At 40.2% G+C, this 26,584-nt stretch overlaps 1 protein-coding gene across 3 annotated transcripts in view; it reads right to left on the bottom strand.

Annotated features, from left to right (window-relative positions):
* Positions 1-26,584, bottom strand: part of MOB2 (MOB kinase activator 2) — a 145,852-nt gene that overhangs the window by 9,387 nt on the left and 109,881 nt on the right. For all 3 annotated transcript variants that reach the window (XM_070765146.1, XM_070765137.1, XM_070765130.1), the window contains exons 2-3: positions 7,221-7,381; positions 4,702-4,795 (exon numbers count right to left, since the gene is read on the bottom strand). In XM_070765146.1, the coding sequence (XP_070621247.1) occupies positions 4,702-4,795; positions 7,221-7,381 (255 nt within the window). The remainder of the gene's footprint in view (positions 1-4,701; positions 4,796-7,220; positions 7,382-26,584) is intronic.

The following is a 26,584-nucleotide window of genomic DNA, read 5'->3' as shown; positions in this document are numbered from 1 at the left end:
GTAGATGACATCTTTTGATTGGGTCTCGTATGAACGGACAAGTGACAAATCGGTGTGGCGGGGGGTGCAAGAACTCCAGGCGCAGTCCTCGGGATATCGTGGCGATTGCCCATTTGTCTGAGGAGGTATTTCTCCAGGAGGCACTGAAGCATTGGAGTTTGCCTCCTATGGGCTGTACCGAAAGTAAGTCATTTTGTGCGCCTGAAGCCCCTCTGATTCCCTCTGAAAGGACGCCGAGCCTGCTGGTACCCTCTGGGCCTGTCTTGAAAGCCCGCGCGGTTTCCACGAAAAGAGGGCTGGCTATATTGATTTTGCGTGTATGTTCTACTTTGTCCAACAGACAAGGAGGGATCCCACCGAAATGGCTGGCGGCGTGAGTAGGGAGTGGTCCTACGATCCTGTCGCCTGTACGCCCTAGGTAGGGTCTTCCTTTTGTCCTTATCCTCAATGAGGACAGGATCCAACGCCTCCCCAAAGAGCTTTTCCCCTTGATATGGGGAAGAAGCGAGATTCCATTTGGACTTTAAGTCAGCAGGCCAGCTTCTCAACCATAGGAGTCGTCTGGATGCCAACGACGTAGCCATCCCTCTAGCAGAAAATTTCACGGCGTGGAGAGTGGCATCCGCCGAAAATTCTGCCGCCGCCAATAATTTACTCAGGTCCTAACGTAAACGGCCATCATCTGAACCAAGGTGGGCCTGCACCTCCTGCAGCCACATTATCGAAGCTCGATTGAAAAAGGAAGCAGCTGTTGACGCTCGAAACGCCCAACTCGCCATTTGGTGAGATTTCCGCAATAAAATTTCCGCTTTCCTATCCTCCGGTTTCAAACTATCGCCAGTTTCTGATGGCACCAAGGCCTTTGAAATCAAAGTCATTACCGGCTGGTCGATAGGTGGAAATTCCAGCATTTTCTCCATGTCCTCATCCAAGGTATAAAACCTTCGCTCCATGACTGAAGGACCTTGAGCTGCTGCAGGCTGCTGCCAGGGGCGTTTGATGCTTTGTCTAAAAATCTCCGAGGATGGCACATGCTCAGACTCGGGATGGGGCTCCTTAAATAACACCGTAGACGGCTTAGGGTCCTCAGCAGAGTCAGCTGCCTTGGTGGGGCCCGGTAAATCCGCCGCCTGCTTGGCCTTATGTAACAAAATCTTAAAAAGATGGGCCTTAAAGAGTCCAGCTGTTACAGGAGGATCTGGAGTTGTCTCATCATCAGAGAAATCATAATCTTTTTCAGTGTCCTCTAAAGGTGAGGTCTCCTCCATCCAAGACCCCATACCCGAAGGGGGCGGTGCAGTCCACAGGTTCCTGGACTGTATTGGACGGGAGTGCTGGCCACTTTGTTGCACCCCCACAGCCATCCCTTGAGAATAAACATCAGTGATGAGCCCTTGCAAGGCTGGGGACATCTGCTGCCAGGTATCCGGCTGCACTCGAAGCCCAGCAGCCGTGGGTGAAAAGGTGGCTGATGGAGCACTCCTCAGAGAATGACTAGCAGACCCTGGCCTCGCCTGCTGAAGTCCAGATAGGGGTACAGCCTGAGACATAAATGGATTCTGCCTCTCAGGGGACCAATCTTTCACAGACAAGATTTCTGTAGGTCTCAACCCAGGCTGGCAAACAGGCTGATCCCTGGCCTGCAAAGAGGGGGAGGTGGGTCTCGGAGCCTGAAGAACTGCCTCCAATCTCTGCTCTAAAGCTTTTATACGCCTCTCTGCCTCCTTGATTGAAGAGGAGGTTTGGGACTTAGCTTTCTCTTTGGGCTTCCCCTTGCCTTTATCCTGAGGCATTATGCTGGGGGAAGATACTCTTTCAACACTCTTATCCTCCATGAGTACTCACGCTTGACAGTTGATACTTGTCAGACAAGGCCAGATGAGATACGTGAATAACTATTGTTACTGGTAACTCGATCACAGCAAAAATGGCGTTTAAGCACCTCAGAGCCCACGCATGCTCAGTATGTCGTTGGTCGCGCCCTTTGATTGGACGGAGAGCAACAGGTCTCCCGCCTAAACATGGCGGGCGCGGTAAATATTTCACCCCAAAATGGCGCCTTCGTTGATTTTGCCGCCCTTCTTCCCTCGCAACTGAGTGCAATGTGGAGGAGCTCGCCTATCGGCTAGCCCAAGACCCCCGCAGCCTCGCTGAACGCAGCGGTTATTTAGCAAGAAAAACGGCGCGGAACAGTGGTCAGGGAGGCGGCGGCGGCGGCTTTATTTGTTTTGCCGCTTTACAGCTGACAGGCGCTGGCCCTGCGCCAAGCTCATCCCCGGCCTGCCTCAATCCATTTCCCGGGCTCCAACGGCCTCGGCAGCGGCAACGGCCTAATTTATTTGCTGCCTCCCAGCTGATAGGCGCTGGCCCTGCGCCAAGCTTGTACACCGGCCTGTCTCCAGCCAATTCGACCGCGATCACGGCTTCGGTGATTTCTGCGGCGGCGGTAGCGGCAGCGGAGGCGACTCTCTCTATTCCCGTCGCCGCCTCACAGCTGACAGGCGCTGGCCCTGCGCCAAGGTACTTTATTAAAGCCTTTATAACCAAACCGCAATTTCAAGCCTCCCAGTGTGGGGGGCTGACCCCCACACCTTTGGCTGACAGCCGGGTATGGCTGACCCAGGCTGAGTTGCTCCTCGCTAGGAATAGTACCCTCTGAGGGAAGGGAAACCCGAGGAGAGGCCCGGTGGAGGGTTATGCCCACGGAGGGCAGAGACCCCCAGAAGATCCCTTTTTCTTTCCAGCATCTGCAAGAGAGAAAAGAGAGAAAAACACAAAGGTTAATGTATTTATTTTGAATTTTAAACATTATTAAACTATAACTTTAACTACCAGGAAAAACTCAACAGTCTCTACACTTAGACTGAGTTTTTAAAACTGAGGTATTGGGGGCTGCTAAGGGGCGGTGACTACCTCATATTTAAATATTTAAATTAACTCAGTCTCTACCAATAAGATTGGTGAATTACCCATGTTGGACTCTCCTTCCAGATGCAGTGGAGAATGTTATTTATTAAGCAATAAGCAAAAGCATATAGAAAGGCTGCTGAATCTAAACAGTAGATTTAGATACAAAAGGTCTGTTTTATACAGTGATACCTCATCTTATGAACCCCTCTTCATATGAACTTTTCGTGAGACGAACCTGGTGCTTAAGATTTTTTTTGCCTCTTCTTCCGAATTTTTTTCACCTTACGAACCCGAGCCGCCGCCACTTCATTTTTGCCGGCGCTGCTTTAAATCCCAGCGAGGGGATCCTCAGGAGAATCCTAGCGCTTCGGCTGGCAACGGAATCCGGAGGTGGGGTTTCCCAGCGAGGGGAGCCTCAGGGGAATCCCAGCGCTTCGGCTGGCAACAGAAGTCTGGAGGCAGGGATTCCCAGTGGTGCAAGGCAAAAGGGGTCACTTTTGGGATGGGGTTGAATGCATTATTTGCTTTTACATTGATTCCTATGGGGAAAATTGCTTCATCTTACGAACTTTTCATCTTACAAACCTGGTCACGAAACGAATTAAGTTCATAAGACGAGGTATCACTGTATTTTGAAAAATATGGTAAGTGTTGAAATAAAGGAACAGCTAAGTTAAGGAGCTGATTGAAGTCTGAATTGATATATGAAGACGAGGTGGGTTCCTCTTGGTTCATACCAGTTCTGTAGAACTGGTAGTAAACTGGTAGCAATGTTATGGAGCCGGTTCTGCTGGTGCCAGTCCGTGGACACCGCCATCTTTCTTTTGTTGTTGTTGTTGGTTGCTATTTTTTTCTAGTTTTTGCTTCTGTGCATGCACAGAAGACAAGTTCTCAGCCCTGTGCATGCGCCACCATTTTGGTTTTAGTCTCTTTTTTGAGTTTTCGGCCCTGTGAATGCATGTGTAAGCCCAGGAAGTGCATGCACATTGCAAGGCTAAGCAACATGCTGTGTGCACACAGCCATGTGGTACGATAGAAAGCAAACTGGCGGCAAAATAAATCATAACCCACCCCTACTTCATATATCACAGAGCTGCAGCCAAATGCAAACAACAAACAAGCAAACAAATAACCCTCCATAGAGTGAAGGATAGGCTAAATGGGTAGGGTTAGGAAATATTTTTCTGTGAGAGAAAGTAACTACTAGGATCATAATAAGAGGAAAAAATAATGTAGGGTGATTCAGGTAAGATTTTTCCTATGCTGTTGTGCTCTGCCCCTCCCATGCTGGAAATATGGATGCCATTCCTAAGCAAGTATTCCATAGAAACATAGAAGATTGACAGCAGAAAAAGACCTCACGGTCCATCTAGTCTGCCCTTATACTATTTCCTGTATTTTATCTTAGGATGGATATATGTTTATCCCAGGCATGTTCAAATTCAGTGACTGTGGATTTACCAACCACGTCTGCTGGAAGTTTGTTCCAAGGATCTACTACTCTTTCAGTAAAATAATATTTTATCATGTTGCTTTTGATCTTTCCCCCAACTAACTTCAGATTGTGTCCCCTTGTTCTTGTGTTCACTTTCCTATTAAAAACACTTCGCTCCTGCAGTGTTCAATTTTCTTCTTTCAAAAATAATGATACAGTAATGGAATTTTGACAGTCTGGAGAGTGTATTACTTTGAAAAACGTTCAGCCTCGGAAGGACGATTGTTTTGCATCCCTCCATTGGAAAAGAAGAAACATTCATAACCATCAAAATAAAAGAAAAAGCTACAACTTACGTATTGCATATTGCCATGGTCTGACATGACTCTCCCGTACAGAATTCAGAGATGGTACTATACTGTAAATTGATATGGTGGAAGAATGTTGTTGCTGAAAGACAAAAGAATGCCAAAGTTTCCATTATTACTCTGCATGTTTGGAGGCTAAAAAAGAGAGCTCAAGAATTGGGAAATTAGACGTAAGTGAAAGCATTCATTCAGCATTATCATAACTATCGAAGCATTTTCTTGCTGAGAATTGTATTACCCATAGCTGGCCTTGAGTGTCTTAGGGAATTCCTTTCACCAATAATTTCTAAATCACTAGACAGCACTCTCTTAAGGTTTCTCCTGCTACCAGTAAGTACAAGACAGGGGTCATGATGGTGGACATTCCCTATAAAGGAAATTTCCTTAACTTTAAAAGAGTTTGTTCATAAGACAAGGATGGCCCCCACCCATACAGCTTTCAAGAAGTAGGTGAACACATCTATCTATCTGTCCATCTCTCCATCCCTCAACAAATTATTATTATTATTATTATTATTATTATTATTATTATTATTATTATTAATTAGATTTGTATGCCGCCCCTCTCCGAAGACTCGGGGCGGCTAACAACATTGAAAAGACAATATAAACAAATCTAATATTAAAAAATAATCTTAAAAACCCCAATTTAAAGAACCACTCATACATACAAGCATACCATGTATAAATTCTATAAGCCTAGGGGGAAGTGAAATTTCAATTCCCCCATGCCTGACGACAGAGGTGGGTTTTAAGGAGCTTACGAAAGGCAAGGAGGGTGGGGGCAATCTGATATCTGGGGGGAGCTGGTTCCAAAGGGTCGGGGCCGCCACAGAGAAGGCTCTTCTCCTGGGTCCCGCCAAACGACATTGCTTAGTTGATGGGACCCGGAGAAGGCCAACTCTGTGGGACCTAACCGGTCACTGGGATTCGTGCTGCAGAAGGCAGTCCCGGAAATATTCGGGTCCGATGTCATGAAGGGCTTTATAGGTCATAACCAACATTTTGAATTGTGACCGGAAATTGATCGGCAACCAATGCAGACTGCGGAGTGTTGGTGTAACATGGGCATATCTTGGGAAGCCCATGATTGCTCTCGCAGCTACATAAAATAGTTGCTATAAAATAAAATCAATATAAAAATAAAAAGACACAAGGAGAGTAAAGAATCACCTGTAATTGAGCATTTAAGAGTGTTCCCAGTGTCCTGAGATCCCAAATCTGCTGACATAAGCAAGTATTGAGGGACTTCTGGAATCATAAAAGGGCCAGAGCTAATCTGACTTTGGTGGTGGGGGGAAGAGATGCTCCATAGGGGGTTACAGCAGAAAAGACCTGTTTCTTAACATCCACTAAATAAAGACCCTAATGGATGGTATTTGCAACTTCTTACTCTGGTGAATCTAATGGGATGGGCCAATGTAATTGAAGAGAGGCAATCATTCAGATAATCTGACCCCATGTCACGAGGGGCTTTAAAGGTTAAAAACAACCCCTTGAATTGAACTCAGAAGCCAATGCATCTTGCCGGCCAGAGGTGTAATACTAGAAGTGCTGTTCTGGGAGCACATGTAACCAATAGAGACCAAGAATTGGAATGTGAAATTAGTATAAGACAATGATTCTATGTTCCCAGTAAGTGCCCCATTCCCTGTCTCTCACAATACTTCTCCATGGTATCCATCCCCACCCCCGGCAATCTCACCTCCAAAACCAAGTCCCCAAAGACCAGGGACCAGGCACTTTCCATTAACCTCATCAAGTATCCTGGGAAGGGAAAGCTCTCAGCACCAGAAAAAAACCCAGCTGCCCTCTCCCTACACACTACTCCTCCCCACCAAGACTCATACACACATGCACACATGTGCTGCTCTCATCAACTAATGGAAGAAATCCTCACATTCTTCAGTTCAAAAAGAAGCTTAAACATTTTCAATGAAAAAACTAAGAAAGTCCAGTTGTCTTTTAAAAGCACCTTTGGGTCAACCAATGCCTAGATTCTTGAAGATCTCCATTCACACTGCAAAGCAGCTCTTTCACTCTCAAAGAGGCTGGCTGAAAAGGATCACTCCCGGAATCTAAGGAAGCATCTGTCAGGAAGCAAGATTCTCCTCTTTCAATTAAGTCACAGTGGTTCTCAACCTGGGGGTCGGGACCTCTTTGGAGGGTCAAATGACCGTTTCACAACGGTCACCTAAGACTATGGGAAAAGACAAATTTCCCATGGTGTTAGGAACTAAAGCTTCTTTTGTGACGCCTTGGAACATATTTTTACAATCCAACCAATCAGGTGTTCACATTTGGGGTGTCCCTCTGACCTTCCTGTCAATCAGCTTAAAGCTCTGTTGGGACAATTGGGCCTAGACTTATCGTTGGGGGGTCCCCACAACATGAGGAACTGGATTAAGGAGTCACGGCATTAGAAAGGTTGACTTAAGGACATTTTTGATTATGAAAAATCAATCAATACAATGTTCAGTTGTTGGAAATCTCATAATAATACTTACTGTTGCTAGCTAGCCATTCATTAAGATCTATTTCACGTGGTAATATAACTAATTCTTTGAATTCAAAGTCAGTAATCCTGGACTTTGTATATTCCGGTTCAAGATACAGTTTCTTTTCCTCTGTCGTAGGCTTTTTACCATTTGGTTTTCCCTTGGATTTCCTACAAAAGAAAAGGAGAAAAAAATAGATCATGAATTAAAATCAGAAATGTAGGTTATCTAAACTTATCTTTTCTCCAATTTAGCCTGAAGTTTCTAAATGTTTCTCTGAAACATTTGCTAATACTACAAATTACACCATAATGTCATATGGTTCGTTTTCTGTGTGATTAAGAAAGCAGCAACTCCCTCTTTTGCACAGTACCAATCCCAAATGTTCATTCTAATCTTTTTAAAAGAAAAAAAACACTTTATATGTCTGTACTTCCTTAATCCAGATTGTAAAACAATATCTTCAATTTCCAAAACTCTTAATCAGAGTTTTTTTGCTGGTGTTTTGAGAATTCTGAGAGTTGAATTTTATACAATAAGGAAAGGAGTCCAAGTTAGTTTGCTATTTCAAATAAGAGAATGAAGTTTTCTTCTACTAATCAAGGAGATAAGTGACTTAGAACTAAGGAGAAATGTCTTAATAGTAAAGACAATTAACCAGTGGAACAGCTTGACTTCAGAAATTGTGGCTGCAGCAGCACTGGAGGCTTTTAAGAAGAGACTGGTCAGCCACTTATCTGGAACAGCAATAGCAACAGTAGTTAGACATATACCATTTCACAGTGCTTTACAGCCCTCTCTCAGCAGTTTACAGAGTCAGCATATTACCCCCAACAATTTGGGTCTTCATTTTGTCCAACTTGGAAGGATGGAAGGCTGAGTCAACCTTGAACCTGGTGAGATTCAAACTGCCAAACTGCTGGCAGCCGGAGTTGCCTGCAGAACTGCACTCTAACCACTGCGCCACCGAGGCTCCCAATAGAGGGTTTCCTGCCTGAGCAGAGGATTGGAGTAGAAAGACATCCAAGTCCCTTCCAACTCTTATTCCATTCTGTTTATAGTTCACACACACGGCTACATATATGTACCTTATTGACAAATACCCCATGTTCAGAATCTATTTTATTGAAGCCTCCCTCTGCCAAAAGATCAGTTAATACTGTGTTCAGTAATTCAGATGTCCAATCTAGAAAAGAGCAGCTTCAAAAACGTGAAGCCATTCATAAAGCACCAAATTGGCACGGTGGTTTTTTAAATACACGATAACTTGGTCACTAACTAGTTTTTCAGTACCGTATTTTCCGGCGTATAAGACGACTTGTTAACCCCTGAAAATCTTTTCCAAAGTGGGGGGTCGTCTTATAGGCCGGATACTGCGCCCATTCCACAGCCGCGGGCGGGAGGAGGGGGGGGGAGCGGACCCGCGCTCACTTTCGGCTCCGGGGACTGCGGGTGGCTATGGCGCCGAAAGGAAAAAGCGCTGCTGTTGCTGTTGTCGCTGCCGCCTGAGGCGGCGGCACTCGAATCTGGCGTGGTGGAAAATCTGGAGGCAGGCAAAGATTTTCCACCACGCCAGATTCGAGTGCCGCCGCCTCAGGCGGCAGCGACAGCAGCAACAGCAGCGCGTTGTTTTTTTATTTCCCCCTTTGGTTTCTCTTCACAGGCGGGAGTTCGGGAGGCAAGGGAGCGCTCGAGGAGACAGCGTCTTGCGGCATCGCTCAGCAACTTCTTTTTCCTTTCGGCGCCATAGCCATCCGCAGTCCCCGGAGCCGAAAGTGAGCGCGGGTCCGCTCCGCCCGCCCGGTTTGCAAGCGGCGGAGATCCCGGGCTGCTTGGCCGAGCGGGGCTTCCATTCAGGACGGGGGCAGGAGGGAGGGAGGGAAGGGAAACGCAGCCCTTTGCCTCAACCCGCCGGCTCCGGGGACTGCGGGTGGCTATGGCGCCGAAAGGAAAAAGAAGTTGCTGAGCGTCCCTTTGTCATAAACCCAACGGGAGGCGATGCCGCAAGACGCTGTCTCCTCGAGCGCTCCCTTGCCTCCCGAACTCCCGCCTGTGAAGAGAAACCAAAGGGGGAAATAAAAAAACAAGGCGTCGGGCGAGCGCCAACCGATTCCGGAGCTCCCTCGCCGGCTTCATCGAAGCGCTGCTATTGCTGGACGACGCCACTCCCGCCGCCGGCTTTGCTGGGGTGGAGCGCCACTCCCGGCGGCAGGAACTGCGGGGGGTAGCCGGCGTAACGAGCCCTTGCCACAGCTATCCGCCGCTTCTTTGTTCTCCGCCTTGCCTCCGCTACTCCCGCCGCCGCCTTTGCCTCTTGCCCGGCGGGGAGAGCAAAGGCGGCGGCGGGAATAGCGGAGGCGAGGCGGAGAAGAAAGAAGCGGCGGATAGCTGTGGCAAGGGCTCGTTACGCCGGCTACCCCCCGCAGTTCCTGCCGCCGGGAAGCAGCCCCTTTACATTAGCGGTGGCTGCAACGGCACTGGCGATGCGGCCGCTAGCCGCTCCGAGCGGTGTGGGAACGCCCACCCCTCTCACAGTCCGGTCCCGGGCTGACAGTAAAGGGGCTGCTTCCCATCCTCCTGCCAGCTTGCTCAGAAGGAAACCTTCTGAGAAGGAGGATGGGAAGCAGCCCTTTTACTGTCATCCCGGGACCGGACTGTGAGAGGGGTGGGCGTTCCCACACCGCTCGGAGCGGCTAGCGGCTGCATCGCCAGCGCCGCTGTAGCCACCGTTGTGGGAGGAGCCTCAGAAAGAAAATAAGAGAGAACAAGAGAGAGAGAGAACAAGAGAGAGGGAGAGAGGTGATTCTTGAAGCATATGGTAAAAAGCACCCAAATAATAAGAAACACCCCCCCCAGCCCACACCTGTGTTTGAAAAGAATAAAAGAGAAAAAAAACCCAGCCCTCAACTGGTTTTGGAAATGGTTCGAGTGTGTATACACACACACGTAAGGGGGGGGAGAGAGACAGGGATGGAAAAAGAGGAGAAGTGAGAGGGAGAAGGAATGAGGGAAAAAGGGAGGAAGAGAGAGAAATGAGAAACATGAGAGAGAAAAGGGGGAAAGACAGGAGAATAACCCAGAAATGAGACAGTGGTATAAATTTGAGGAGGGATGATTGATGATTGACTGTATTTATAAGGGGATGTTACATGGGATTGTATATATGAGGGGGTTATTTATGTGTGTGTGTGTGTGTGTGTGTGTGTATGTATTTATTTATTTATTTATTAGATTTGTGTAATTTTGGTTGGTGGTGTGCCCCAGGATTTTGTAAATGTAAAAAATGTGCTGCGGCTCAAAAAAGGTTGAAAATCACTGCTCTAGCAGGTGGTAAATCAGCACTCCTTTTAACTGACAAGGGACCCATTTCCCAGACTTTGATCATTTCCCCAGGTATTTTTGTACCTACTTGACCAACATTATTAGTGGTTGCAAAATTGAATGTTAAACTGGATGCATTTATTTCTGCCTGTTTGTATTTGTTCTTATGTTTAACCATTGAAAATGTACTTTTCCTCCAAAAAGAATCCTCTTTCCATATTTCTTAGGCAACATTTTAAAATAACTTTAAAAGCTGAGGTCATATTATTCACCCTGCTCTGTATCATAGCACACTGCACAGTACTGAAAATTGGCAGGGTCACTAATTAAACCCGACAAGTTAAAATCTGTTTAAGTGACATTGCAAGAGGATAAAGACAGAAAGTGCGGAAAGAGGAAAAAATGGATGGGCTGTTTGGATTGCCATATCATGATATCACATACAGATTCTCATTCCATAATAGATTCTCACATAGGTGTCAGCATGCTGCATGTTAGACTGAAAGATACCTGCAGAATAGATGGTAGGAGAAAGAAAAATAGCCAGGTTCACCTTTTTGTGTTGACAAATTATGATGAGTTATAATAATAAACTTAATTGTGGTGAGGAGAAATATGAGAGGCAGACAAGACAGATAGACAGAGACATATGGAGAGATAGACAGAAGAGTGCTCCCACTTGGCTCTCTCTCTCTAAATAATTCATTCATAATTTTAACAAGATCTTCATCATTAGTAATTAAAATATTGTGTTATCATGTTCAGAAATGATTTTTTTCTCAATGCAAGTACATCATAGACCTAGACTCAGTCAGGTCTATGATGTACAGAAGAGGGGTAGTCTTATATGGCGAGTATATCTCAAATTCTATATTTTAACTGGAAAAGTTAGGGGGTCGTCTTATACGCCCAGTCGTCTTATACGCCGGAAAATACGGTATTTATAAGAAGCTACTTTTTAAAAAAAGATACAGTATATGGAACTTCAAAAGCTTTATTTCAATTATGTTGTATTTGTTTTTTTTATTCTGAATTATATTAAAATAAATATGTAAGTCCCGTGCTCTTGTAAGAGTCACTGTTGTGATACTACAGGCTTTTTGCAGGGGTATTTTACATTGAATGAAGTGAGATTCTGACTCTTAAATTTCTTCCTTTTCATGTACACCTCAATTTTTCTTCAGATACTTCAAGGCTGTAAAGTTCAGGTTCCTAGGTTGTCTCCCATCAAATCAGGCTTGTGTTTTTCCTCTGGCCTCCATTCAAGCAGAGTCATGATTCAAATGTCAAATACTATTGAGCAATGTGGAGATTCATGCACTTGTGAAAAACCTGAACCTTTATTTCTTAGTCTAACTAACCACAGTCATTGGAGGCTATCGGATTGACCTTTTCTTCTGCAGTGCCAAGCTACAATCATTGGATCCATTTGTCTAGTTGTAGTAAATAGTACAAATAGAGTTGAAATACAGCACTTTGCCTCAAGCTAGCCAAGAAAGCACACCACCCTGTGTTTGCCTCATTCCAAAGAAAGTCCTGTTCAACCTCTTGAAAACTGCAGACAAACTGGCTGGAGTTGTGTGCTAGGGTCTTTAAGGAAAATCTCATAACAGAAAAGGATTTGGAAAGCTACAGAATAGACAAAGAACAAAGAAAGCAGTCGTCTTAAAAATAATATTTGCCAAAATTGCAATTACTAGAAAAATTGAGTGAGATGGAGTTTAATATTACAGAATCCGCAGGCTGAGGAGTAACCGTAATGGATTTCTTGCTCCAGTAACAGGTTAAGCTCCGTGACCTTTGAGCATCTTTCTAATTTCATGATTCTATATATCTAACTCTGGGTAAAGTTTAAAAGCACACTGTACAAACATGGACCGTTTTGCCACATTCAGAGAGATTGTTTTAGTAGTGTTTCTCTTTGGATTGAAGTAAACTACAGGTAAACTTGGGTTGGTTGACTTTCTTTGCTAGCTTCAGGTGAAATGCCTTATTTCAACTAGATTGGTACTATTTACTAAGCAAGATGAGCTGGAATTTGACCATCTTGGGTGATGAAAAAATTATAGAGTCTGCTTCAAATTATTACAGTCGAGATATTGACAATAGTAAGAAAAAGTGGTACCGCTGTTTTCCTATGGAGGACAACATCATACTAAATATAACAATTAATATTGTTACATTTCCTCATTTAAGATGGAAGACGGTTGCTACTTCAAAGGTGAGATTGAAAAAAAAAATTGTATGCTTTCAGGCAAGCGTAAATATCCACAAGGAGGAAGGGAAGAGCACAAAGAAAATACAGTATTATTATGTCAAGAAACCAAACAGCCATAATAAGATAATCAATCAATCAGCCAATCAGGGTGGTATTTTAAGAAGCAAAGATCTTGAAATTAAAAATGAACAAAGCACAACTGGTTATATAATTGATATTAAAGCCTGCTTACTCAGAATGCAATTTGCTGAGCTATCTCTTGACAAAGCAACATAAACTGTCCAAGAGTCTCAACTATTTAGGGATGGAAGGCACATTTGAGATTTGATAAACTTTCATAAAACACCAACAACCAGCAGGCAAAGCACTGAAATTATTCTCTATCCTCTCTTAACTCTAAAAACTGCTTACCATTCCAAATTTCCATTCAACTTTTAGAGAGAAAGTGGGCACGGTTTTAAACAAAGCACTCAGTTTCAGACAGTTATCATTTCTATTTCCAAAGAATGTTTACGGTGATACTGAAGGTTAATATTCTGCAGCATTGCCGACTTGGATTCTGAAGGAAGTATCCATGGGCACAATGTTGCACATAAGCAACATATTTGGAGATCTACCTTAGTTGTTTTTAAAAAAACAAAACAAAACATGACATCATGTATCATACAGGCATCCTGGAAGATAATAAAATAACATATTCCACTTTTCTTAGAAAGTCACTTTGTAGATATTTGGGGAAATAATATGTTTGAAAGAGCTGAAAGTGTGTTTTACAAATGAGCGGAGTCTTCATATTTTGTAACTCCCAAGATTTTCAGTTCAGGGTTGGGCAGCTGTTTGAAATACTGGCTACTTTCAGTTCTTGCAGAATCCTGGCTCCTATTTGTAAACATATATGTGCTGGGCAAAACAAGCAAACTATTCATGCTAAGATTTTTTTCCACAAATCATCTAGCAATATCTATGCCCACTTCTGCATCACAAGATATTCTTTTCACCAGTACCTGATTAATATGTAATCCTTCCCCTAAAAATACAGAATACATAGTTAAAGAGGCCAATGAAAAGCTTATTTCATGCAAAGTCTATTTCATGATGTTTAAATGTCAATTAGCATTCCGTTTACGGGTAGGCTCAAACGTCAGTTTAGATCTCTTACAGTCTCTAGGGAAATAAAGCTGACTACTGTAGCCAGGAGAAACAAATGTGAAAACATTTTTTTTCTCTCTCAAGGAACAACTGATCCAAAAGTTATCCAAACCAAATTTAATAGACAAATCAGAGAAAAGGGAGAGCAAAACAGAAATGAATGCCAGGAAAAATAGGGTGGCAAATTGTATAATAGATAAGGATTGTTGCTTTTAACTTTTTTTTACGCACAAACACACCAACCTAGTTCAAATATAGTTGAGAAAAAGTAGTGTTGGAAAAACTTCATTGTAGCAGAGATTATATAAAGCATCCTTTATATAAAGAGCCGGAGTGGCGCAGCAGGTAGAGTGCTGTACTGCAGGCCACTGAAGCTGACTGTAGATCTGTAGGTCAGCGGTTCAAATCTCATCACCGGCTCAAGGTTGACTCAGCCTTCCGAGGTGGGTAAAATGAGGACCCGAATTGTGGGGGCAATATGTTGGCTCTGTTAAAAAATGCTATTGCTAACATGTAAGCCGCCCTGAGTCTAAGGAGAATGGCGGCATAAAAATTGAATGAATGAATGAATGAATCAATAAATAAATAAATAAATCCTCTTCATGGAGGCTCTCTGTCAGCTTCAGGGTTGTTATTTTTGATGTTCCCAAAAGCTCTTGGCAGCTTCTCACTTAGACTAAACTCTCCAAGCACATAGCCAACTTTTATTCTTAATTTTAGTGTACTTGTCTCAGAGAAGATGGTCCCTGAGAGATGACTCCCAAGCAAATCTCAGATTTAAGGCTGAGGGTGGAAAAAGGACACATTAAGTTTCTGGGAGATAGAACTCAGACATTTATGCCTTAATCCCAACTACTTCCCACTGTCTTTTGATTTTACTGCATCATAATTTCTTATATCTAATCAGAGAATGGGATGAATTGTAGATTCTGAAACAAAAAGACTGCCCATTTCTGTATCAAGGAAAAGAAAATTGCTACTCACCTTGCACCTAGTTAGTATGCTTTATCTATGAACTTCATTCTATTATATTTATAATCTTATTTTTTAAAATCTATATGAAAATTCATTTTTCAAAAAAAAATCTCAAAATACAATCCCTTATATAGGTATTGTTGTGTCTAAAGTGTTTATGGGTTGAACTATTTGCAAAGTCAAAATGCTAATGAATAACTTAATTCCAGTTCACACATCTTTATAAAGTTAATTGTACACAGCTATGATCTCAATAATTAGCAACAACAACTTCTTATAAATAGCAGACCTAAATAGTTATTATAATAAATCTCAACTGTAGTTAACAATTAGGTTCCCAAAAAATTTCCAAGCATCATTAATACTTGGAAATAGAGTTCTTTGGGAGTTGGGCGGCATATAAATTAAACTAATAAATAAAATAAATACTGTACTTCCTAGATTAGCATTGATGGTTTTTAAAACTTGGTGATGTTGAAAAACTTGCAAATCAACTTCCAAACACACCTCTTTGAGTTGCACAGATAGAAGCACATTATTTTTTACCTGGAAACTAATATCAAGGAATAAAGATCACACCCATGTCCTGTCAATTGTAAAAGTCCCAAGCTTAGCTCTACAAGAATGCATTTTCTTTTATAGGTATACAAAAATAAAAAATGTGGGATTGAGTACTTAAGTCCCTTATATGAGAGGAAGATTGACCTATTTTAATAACCGAGATACAAGGACAACTATATAAATGTATTTAACTTTATCTACCATTTAAAAAAAGGTAAACAATCATAAGAAGAAGATTATAAATGTTAGAAATTTAAATGTCACTTATCTCTTCTGTGAATGTTTCATCAAAATCAAATAAATTAGAAATGAACTGCTTTCATAGAAAAATAGAAGCATAGAAGATTGATGGCAGAAAAAGACCTCATGGTCCATCTAGTCTGCCCTTATACTATTCCCTGTACAGTATTTTATTTTAGGATGGATATATGTGTATCCCAGGCATGTTTAAATTCAGTTACTGTGGATTTACCAACCACATCTGCTGGAAGTTTGTTTCAAGCATCTACTACTCTTTCAGTAAAATAATATTTTCTCACGTTGCTTCGGATCTTTCCCCCAACTAACCTCAGATTGTGCCCCTTGTTCTTGTGTTCACTTTCCTGTTAAAAACACTTCCCTCATGAACTGAATACTGACGTTTTAGGCCTCCCCAACCCTCTGTGTGTCACTTTTTTGCCCTTTCCCAGCACCCAGAAGCACTCTGCAGTGGTCTGCCAAAAACAAACTAGTTTTTGGACTCCCAAGTCCTCTACACACCATGTTTTCATCCTCCCCGATCCCCAGAAGCAAAAATGGGTGAAAATGGGCCGTGTGGACCACTGCAGAGTGCTTTTGGGGGCCGGGGAGGGCATAAACGTGACATGTGGAGGCCAAACCCCCCCCCTTTTTTTCTTGTTTTCCTTTTGCAAATTTAGGTGCGCCTTATAGTCCAGTGAAAATACGATACATATAGTTTTAAATTATTCATCAAGAGCTAGGAGCGTGCACAGTAAAGATGATGACTATTCACAGGAGGTTAACAGGAGACTCATATACCTAGTTACATAAATCACAATTCTATTAAAGGTAGATAATTATAGTCCTTGTTCCAATTGACTATCTAATCTTATTTACTATTTAAGTTTGCTACATGGCCTTTATTTTCAGGGATGATGTGCTTTATTTCAAATGTGTATAAAACAAGATTAATAATCCATTTTACAAGCCAAAATTCCAAACTATCTTTTAACTTTGAATTTGGCAATCTAGTCAACCTTTGGAATGTGTATAAATATCAAACTGCAATCCAAGTAGTAAATATTATTATTATTATTATTATTATTATTATTATTATTATTATTATTATTATTTAGATTTGTATGCCGCCCCTCTCTGTAGACTCGGGGCAGCTCACAACAGTGATAAAAAACAATACATGGTAACAAATCTAATATTTAAAATCTAAAAATAACAATTTTACATTAAAAAGTCTAAAAAAACCCCAATATATAAAAACATACACACAATCATATCATACACAAAAACTACATGACGGCAGAGGTGGGTTTTAAGGAGTTTACGAAAGGCAAGGAGGGTGGGGGCAATCCTAATCTCTGGGGGGAGCTGGTTCCAGAGGGTCGGAGCCACCACAGAGAAGGCTCTTTCCCTGGGTCCCGCCAGCTGACATTGTTTAGTTGACGGGACCCAGAGAAGGCCAACTCTGTGGGACCTAACCGGCCGCTGGGATTCGTGCGGCAGAAGGCTTGCTATTTTCCTGGAAACCAATCATTTTGCAATATTTTTTTTAAGTTAGCCATGTGAGAAATATTGGTAGTTCCAGAATAAATTACAATTAGTCTTTGATTGACAACAATTTACTATTTGAAATTATAACAGTATTGAAAAAAAGTAACTTTTGACTGTTTTTCACTCTTATGAACATTGCCCCATTGTCATGTAATCAAAATTCAGGCACTTGGCAAATGATTCATATTTATGACAGTTGCACTGTGATCTGACAAGCAAAGTCAATGGAGAAGCCAGATTCACTTAAGAATCATTTTACTAACTTAACAACTGTGGCAAAAAAAGATATCATAAAATAGGGTCAAAATTAACGTAATAAATGTCTCACTTAGCAAAAGAATTTCTTAGTTCAATCCTAGGGTAAATAGAGAGAGTTGTACAATTTGGGAGAAAATGAAAGCAAATAAACCTATGGAGATTATTTTCCCCCTTTAACTCCCAGAGACCCTCTAAGTTTGAGACAAATTCAAAGATAAGTAACAAGAAATATACTTATTTATTTATGTTATTCAACAGCCAGTTGGGCGTAGTGGGAAAAAGTATCAGGCTAGAAACTGGGAATCTGGGAGTCATTCTCTCCCAGCCCTAGGAAGAAAGTAATGGCAAAACCATCTCCTAAAAATCACTACCAAGGTAACTGTAAAGAGTTGTTCATGTAATTACCAGAAATCAAGACTGCCTTGAAGGGTATGTGTATACAAATATAAGCACACACTTCAGATAATGATCAGGAAAGTTATTAGTCATTCTGTAAAATCATAATAAAATCTTCCCCAATCTGATGTCCTCCACGTTTTCCACCATAAATTCTAGACTGCGTGACTAATGGAAAACAATATAACAGGTTTTAAAACATCTTATGAGCACCAAATTGAAGAGGGATCTCCTAATATATTCTGCCATCAAACCCCTGATGAAAATTTAACAGATTTAGTAAGCTACAGCACAGAACAGAAGATGCTAGAAATTCTAGATGGCATGGAACAATGCTCCCTAGTTACATAATTCAATATCCTTATAATCACGTAATAATTAAATCATAATGTGATTTGGCTGGTTTTGCTTATTAAGTCGTATGAACCCAACCACTATGCTTTTTATTACATAATTTATCTTATTGTGAAGTATTCAATAAACTATTATAACAATAACTTAATATAATGGTCAAAAACCTCCATAGTCACTTTCTATAATACAACTAGCTCCACAGCAGAAAGTATTAAATATTATGCATAGAAGTATAACATTCTAATGACACTCTGTTTGTGGATTTTGTGCTGGGGGGGGGGGGTGTCAAAATATTTAGCAATTAAACATTAAATCAAGTAGGAAAACATGCCCAGAAGTAATTTTCCTCAGAACTCCAAATGGTTATCCTTCAAGAGAGAATTATATACAGAACTGAGCTTTATTTCCTACATAAACTTTCACTTCTGAAGAAAAGATGGTTGATGCAAAGCATTGCTTGTCAATTGTCAACCACACAAATAAAAGAAAGTTTAATAATAAGCACTATTGTTGTCACAAGAACATATAATATCACATCTTTTTGATTGATTCTAGCAAATTTCAAGACATGATTTGAGGATTTTCAGATCATTTTCTTGTTTAATTAAAATAAAAGTAAAAACCTTGTGATGCGATATGGAATGGCATTGTATGGCATAGTGTAGTATGTATGGAAAAAAACTGGCTGAGAATGCAGGTTTTTATTATTAAGACTCGACTTGCTGAGGTCTTGGATAACAAGGTGACAATGATGGCTTAGTTACATTCAGGGAGATTTGGAAAATGCCTAACTTGATTCTGCTTGTGTGTTATTGCCCCTACTCCACCCAACAAAAGAGAAACAATTATTTCTATAAACATTCACTTAAAAATAAAAGAGAGATTGCTCATGCATATGTTCCCCAGGATCTGCCATGTGCCATTTGTCTTCGGGCAGTGTTCTCTGTCACTTGACAGCCCATGCCACCAACCGAAGGCAGCTCCCCATCTGAGAAGACTATAATTCTTAAAGCAGTTCCAGTGAATGCTCTTACATGGCTTCTGTAGCTTCCAAACACCATGCAAAAGCATGCCATGTTCTCAAAAATTTCCAGAGGTTCCACAGGCTGTGCCAGACGATACCCTATTTGAACATGGCCACTGCAGTCTCTAAAGATCACATGAGAACGAGGGGGGGATGCTTTTCAGAATAGCTATTGTCAGGTGAGGATGAATGCTGGGATGTCACCCCAAACATTGTGACATGCCACCTTCAACAGGCATGTTATGGTTTCACTTTTAATGATATACACCAAAGCTTTACAAACCATCCTGTTTAATTTATTACAAACACACATGAAATATTGTGAAAATGCCACCTTAGATATATCTGAAGAAATGTTAGCAGTAAGATAATTAACATACATCTTATATTCATAATGCTTTATAATTACCTCAGATATACAGTATACCTAATCACATCACTATTACAGCTTAGATTTCATGTTTGTTTGTTTTTAAGGTATATTCATCAAAGAGGACAGGAAACTTGCAGTCCTCAGGCTACATGTAAACTCTTTTTATATGGTTTCAGAAATCATATTGTGGATTTTCAGTGGTAAACCGCTAAAAACAAAAGGATTATTTCTTGCCATTTCAACAGAAAAAGAGATAATATCTTGAAATCCCAGTTCCAACTGCACATCTCACAATTCTGCCTACCTCAGTGATATATTTGACCTTCTAATAGTTTCTTTTTTAAAACCCTGATACTTAATAATTTTATCACTTCCTTTTATCCTGTTTCCATCAAGTCTTTTTACTGTTTTAGGATGGATGGATGAAACGAAGGAAGAAAGAAAGATACATTACATGTAAAAAAATATTTTTGTCCCTAGTTGCTCCTAGTTTAGGCATAATATTAAGCCTTGATCACATAGAATAAAATTATCCCTTGGTTCATTATATTAATCAAAAGTCAATTAATACAGAAATCAAACACCTACTGACAATCCAAATTTGTCAATCGGTGGTGACACTGCAGATTACTATATTCTCCATAATTGTCAAAGCCATAACATATTATGCAATCCAAATTGTTAATATGCTGCATAATTTAAGGTTTTTACTAATTTTTTCAACCAATTATGGATATTAAAGCAACATGTGGCAATAGTGGGACAAAGTAGTACCATATGAGTTAAGTGTCCCTTCACCCAGTTCACATTTTTGGCATAGTGAAGTAGACTGCAAATCTCTTTCATACATTCTCCGAGAGAAAATAAACGATGAAAAAAAATCCTTGTTGAACTAGATGTCACATCAAAGGAAATATATTTCATATTCTTTCAAATTAGTAATCAATTTGTTAAAATGAGATTTTAACTTAGATTGACTTATAGCAATGCTCTTTAAGTTTTTATACAGAAACAGAAATTCCAATATAATTGGGGAGTTTAGCTGCTACTGCCTCTAGACCAACTTGTGAAATCAAGAAATATTTTAATGTAATACAGTGTCATTTCACAACGTTAAGCAATCTAAATTTATTTTGCAATAATGCAAATGGTTTAAATATCTGACTGGCAATAAACTGATCTAAAGTATTAATTATCTCCACTTACCAGTGCTATCACTTCAAACAATCTCCCCAAAAAAACATTATTATGGAATGGTTTTGGAGTTGATTAAATTAAATGAGGAGTTACAATGCATGTAAAAACTGAGCTCTTTTCAACCCAAAAATTGTGCAAATTCATGCTAGCTTTGACTTTCCTATTGAGCAATTGTTCTGTGACTGTTCTGTGAAAAAAATGGGGAAAACACATCTATCAGTATATTTGATCTATGGTCGTGTGGAAGTCATTCGAGAAAATGGAGAAGAAATATGGGACAGAGAGTAAAAAGAGTGGTTTGACTAGGGGGCAAGCAAAATAGAATTGTGGTTGATCACATATGTGTTTGACTGGATTTGGCTCTTTTTTGTTCATCAATGAATCCTTCTCAAGGATCTGGGACAGGCAGATGTTTAATAGTATGAAACATTATTAAATATTGAAACTAATTTCTGTGAGAAGCATTGGTAGCAATTTTTCTACCTATCAATATACTGTATTCCATATAAGGGAATATAAATAGCTCAGGGTTGAACTGTGGAGTCCTTGATGCTTTCTAAGCTTGGCTTGTTTGTTTGCAGATGCTTCATTACTCCACTGGTGCCCCATGATATTGCCTAATGAGGTAGTGAAACTTCTTCAAGTAAAAACAACCAAGCTCCGTATCACTACTATCAATATTTTCTTTGACGCTCTGGAGTAAGCTTGCAGTTAGTGCACTATAGCAACATATTTGGGTAGTTTATTAATATACATGTTGAAAATACAGAGCACATGCCTTCAACCTGTATCTCTAGTACCAAGGCCAGCAGTGTCTCTGCTTCTACAGCAAACTTGAGCTCTTCCTTCCCCTTCTAATAATCTACACAATACATTCCGTTCCTAAGATACATGCAAAATTTCATAAAGCCTTCATCAACTGTTCGTTCTGTTTTTCACACCACCTACCTAGACTTTCCTTTATTCTCCGCACCCTCCGCGAGAGCCATCGTGGGGCTTCCAAGATTCGCCCACGTTTCTTCAACACTCCGTGGCTTGCATTGGCTGCCGATCAGTTTCCGGTCACAATTCAAAGTGTTGGTTATGACCTTTAAAGCCCTATATAGCAATGGACCAGATTACCTCCGGAACCGCCTGCTACCGCACGAATCCCAGCGACCGATAAGGTCCCACAGAGTTGGCCTTCTCCCGGGTCCCGGCGACTAAACCATGTCGTTTGGCGGGCCCCAGGGGAAGAGCCTTCTCTGTGGCTGCCCCGGCCCTCTGGAACCAACTCCCCCTGGAGATTAGAACTGCCCCCACCCTCCCTGTCTTTCGTAAACTACTCAAGACTCATTTATACTGCCAGGCATGGGGGAGTTGAGATAGCCCTTCCCCCTAGGCCATTACAAGTTATGCATGGTATGTTTGTTTGTGTGTATGTTTGGTTTTATAATAGGTTTTTTTAGTTGTTTTTATTATTGCATTGTACATGTTGTGTTTATTATTGTTGTTAGCCGCCCCGAGTCTGCGGAGAGGGGCGGCATACAAATCCAATTAATAATAATAATAATAATAATAATAATAATAATAATAATAATAATTATTATTATTATTATTATTATTATTATTATTATTATTATTATTATTATTATTATTATTATAGCAAGAAAAAAAAGCAAGAATAAAAGTTTTTCTTTCCACCCAAAACAGAAGATGAAATGAAAATAAACATTTGGTAAAATATAAAATATTTTGGACATAAAGGAAACAAGAGTCAGCGACGAAGAACCAGATATTTGAAAATGTCAAAGGGAATTATGAAAAGACTCCAGAGAAGACAAGATTTCCTGGTACTATCACTGATATTACACCCATGAGTTTACAAGGAGCAGACCCTGGGAAACAAACCTGGCGAACTGATGTTCATGAGTCCATGAAGAGTTAGAAGTGACTGAATAATTAAACAACAGGAAGCATCTCTCCCGTTAACTACAAAATGAAACCTTTTTTTCTTACAATAATGATATGAGGCAAAGTATTAAGTTAATGGTTGTAAATATTCCATGTAATAAAGTAAATGTTCATATAATAAATCCATAGTCATCTACCACCACTTCAAACCCTTCTCCAAGTTTTAGCCAAGTTGCAGTTTTTACTGTGACAAAAAGTAAAAACAAAAAACAAAAGGAGGGGAAATAGTCATATTATCTGCATTTATTACATTTAATTTAATTACTCAATCAAGCTTAGTATTGGCTCCACTTCTTTCAATCCCCGCCCATTTTTGGAGCATGGTCTTCAGCATACCACTTAAAAACCAAATATTTTTGTCTTGAAAGGTTGTACACTTCTAAAAGCAGTAAAATCACTGATGATTTCTAGGTAAGCATTTTAAAGATCTTTTTGTTGAAATACTTCAACAAAACACTTGAAGGCATACAGCTCCTTAAAAAAAAAAGATGCTCAAAAAGATTTGAACTGGGTAATGTACAGTTGGTCCTCGACTTATGACCACAATTTAGCCCAAAATGTATATTGCTAAGTGAGAAATTTGTTAAGTAAATTTTGCCCCATTTTATGACCTTTCTTGCCACATTTGTTTAGTGAATCACTGCAGTTGTTAAGTTAGTAACATGGTTGTTAACTGAATCTGGCTTCCCATTGACTTTGCATGTCAGGAAAGTCATAAGAGGTAATCGCTTCACCCTGGGACACTGTAATCATCATGAATATGAACCAGTTGCCAAGTGTATGAATGTTGATCATGTGGCCATGGGGAAACTGCAACAGTCAAATAGACTATTTGAAAAAATAGTCCAAATAGTTTTTCAGTGCCCTTGTAACTTTGAATGGTCACTAAACGAACTGTTGTAAATTGAGGACTACCTGCATTGAATAAAAAGCTACAGCAGAATAAATATTTAATAAACACATTGTTTGGGGGAAAGTATAATTCCTTCAGTTCCTTCAGTAAAGTAAAGTTCCTTCAATATAATTGTCAACACCTCTGTTTCCTTTGAAAATGCTGTTTGCCTTTCAGGACAAACATAATCCCATTACCCATAAATTTAAATGCATCAGCTCTTTAATTTTTGCCGGTGCTTTATTATTCTAATTAGGCAAGCAACAATAAAAAAATAATGGTTTCCACCCATGCATATTAGTCATTCTTGTACTTGCTTTTCATTTCCTCCAGTCTCCCAGACAGAAACTGGTTATCTATGTCTTGCTGTTAAAAAACAAAACTGGTTTTTAAAAAATTCCAGAAACATTCCACTGCATGTATAAGCATGTATTCACTAAATTTTCCTATTGGGTATTTTAGCAGAAGAAAATACCAGTGCTACTGCTACCAGAAGCAAGACTACAATGTTTTTTTCCGATAGACTAGCTTTCTATCAAAGGTTCCTAGGGATAGAGATGAGCGTGCCATTCAGGATTTTGTCTTCAAGGAAAATACCTAAAGTATTTTCAAAATGTTACATCTAGTAAATGTTCCTGGAGGTTCACAAAAAGAGGCAAAAAAGGCAAATTCCTTTGTCCAGCTGCATAAAGTCAGAAATCATTTCCCAACTTATATTTTCTGGACATGAGCTAATTGTGGGCCCAGTGAAAGAAAGTAATACAAAGAAAGGCAAAACACTACCACCACAACCCAATCACCACTGGTAGTTTATTTATAAAGAGGAGGAAGGAAGGGTGTTCTTTCCATGCCAGGGAAAAGTTTTATTTCATATTCTCACAGCAATACCTTGCCTTAAAAGGCAATAGCTACATTGGCGTCTGATCGGATGGGAAGCCTGGCAAGCTTATGAAAGAGGCCAAGTGCCACAATGTTATTTCATAATCGAGCTTTCTCAGTATGAAAAAAAGAGCCTCTTCTGCACCAGGCATGACATTGAACTAATGGTAAGTCTAAGGAGGATTCCAAACATATTTCTGGAACAAAGTATATTGAATTAAAGACTCTTGGGCCACTTTTCAATAAAAGTCACAAAGAGTCAAGATTTGAGAGGGGGGGGGGAAACAAAACACAATTTCAGGATGTAGAGGCCACTGCCACTGCCAGGGAACATTGCAAGCAAATGCTAACAAGTGGGAGTATAAGGGAACACACAATGATCAACACAATCTTCCTGTTAAAACAAAGGGGGAATAGCCGAGTAAAAATACAGGATACAGATGTTTTAAATTAAATTAGTCAAATAAAGATATTTTTTCCCAGCCACTAAGCTTAAATCTAATCATTTTAATTAAATTTATGTAGCTCTAGTGTCACATACTTCAAAATGCAACTAAAAGATACAATTTTGGAATGTGCTTCCACATAAGCAGTCTCTGTAAGGAGAAAACTAGTACAGTATATCATGCATAAAGGATCTAATGAATTCTTTCCAGTTCTTTCTGTTTTCAGTCAAGCTGTGTTTTTTTTTACATGCGGCCTAATGTGATATTTATCTAAAATTTTCTAGTCCATATTATGTTTCCATCTTGCTAATTACACTGACAAACAACAGTGGCATTAAATGAGTCCTAACGTTTTAAGCATTCCCACTAACGTAAAAAATAAAAATAAACTACAAAATGCCAAACTTTCAAACACTGATTGCAATTCAGGAAAATATACTTAGCATTGCAAAAGACTTGCAAATTTTAACTTGCCTTCCATCCTTTCTCATACTGAATTGTACTTAACTGAGCCACAGTTAACACAGACAAGAGTAGCACAAACAGTGTGTAAATATAGGTAATCCTCAGTTTACAACAGTTCATTTAGCGACTATTCAAAGTTACAATGGCATTTAAAAATGCCTTAAGATTGTTTTTCATACTTATGATGCATTGCAGAATCCATGTGGTGATTGGCAACCTATGCGTATTTATGACAGCTGCAGTATCCAGGGTCATGTGATTATCTTTTGTAACCTTCTGAGAAGCAAAGTCAGTGGAGAAGCCAGATTCAATCGACAAGTGATTCAGTTGCAGTGATTCATTTAACAACTGCAGCAAGAAAGGTCGTAAAATGGAGAAAAATAAACTTAACAAACTTCTTGCTTAGCAACAATACCATCTGCCTGTAAACGTGAACTGGTGGGACTATAAAATGGAGAAAGCCACAGAATATGAAGAAACTAAAATGTTCTGGAGCTATAGAATTCGAACAGAAAAGCCACTTAATATCCCTGATTTAACAATAAGTATAAAAAGCCAAAACAATCTGGATTAATGGGCTTGTCAGAACCTGGAGATAGAACTTGGAGAAGAGAAAGACCTGGAGAAAATCACAAAATACAAAAAATGGCAGATATAAGCAGAACCACGGTGGCAAAGTAAAGTAAAGACGGTATCAATAGTGACAGGCACCTTGGGTACAATTCTAAAACGTCTGAATCACCTTTTGAACAACAAAAACACCATCAGTTAATTGCAAATGACAACTTTACTTGGAACAGTTTACATCCTGTAGCTTAATATTATTAAACAGCAATATCTGTTTATTTCAGGTGTTTGACAAGGACTGATAAGTGAATAAAAATGCCTAATGCAGTCTAAATACCTGGCTGATTGTGCTGCCAACCATGATAATGTAACTTTTTACACAGGGGCTCTGATATTAGAAGATGCAAAATAAAGGCAAAGCCTGCTTAAAATTCAAACTAACAGGTTAGTCTTTCCCAGCATATCCTCTTTGGAAATAGAACTTCTATCACCCTTGAGAAATACTGCCAATAGTCTGGATTAATGGAACATGTTAACTTTCAGTTATTCTGGAAACA

The sequence above is a fragment of the Erythrolamprus reginae genome, chromosome 1, assembly GCF_031021105.1.
Source record: "Erythrolamprus reginae isolate rEryReg1 chromosome 1, rEryReg1.hap1, whole genome shotgun sequence".
Classification (NCBI taxonomy): domain Eukaryota; kingdom Metazoa; phylum Chordata; class Lepidosauria; order Squamata; family Dipsadidae; genus Erythrolamprus; species Erythrolamprus reginae.
This window is presented reverse-complemented; position numbering and strand designations above follow the sequence as displayed.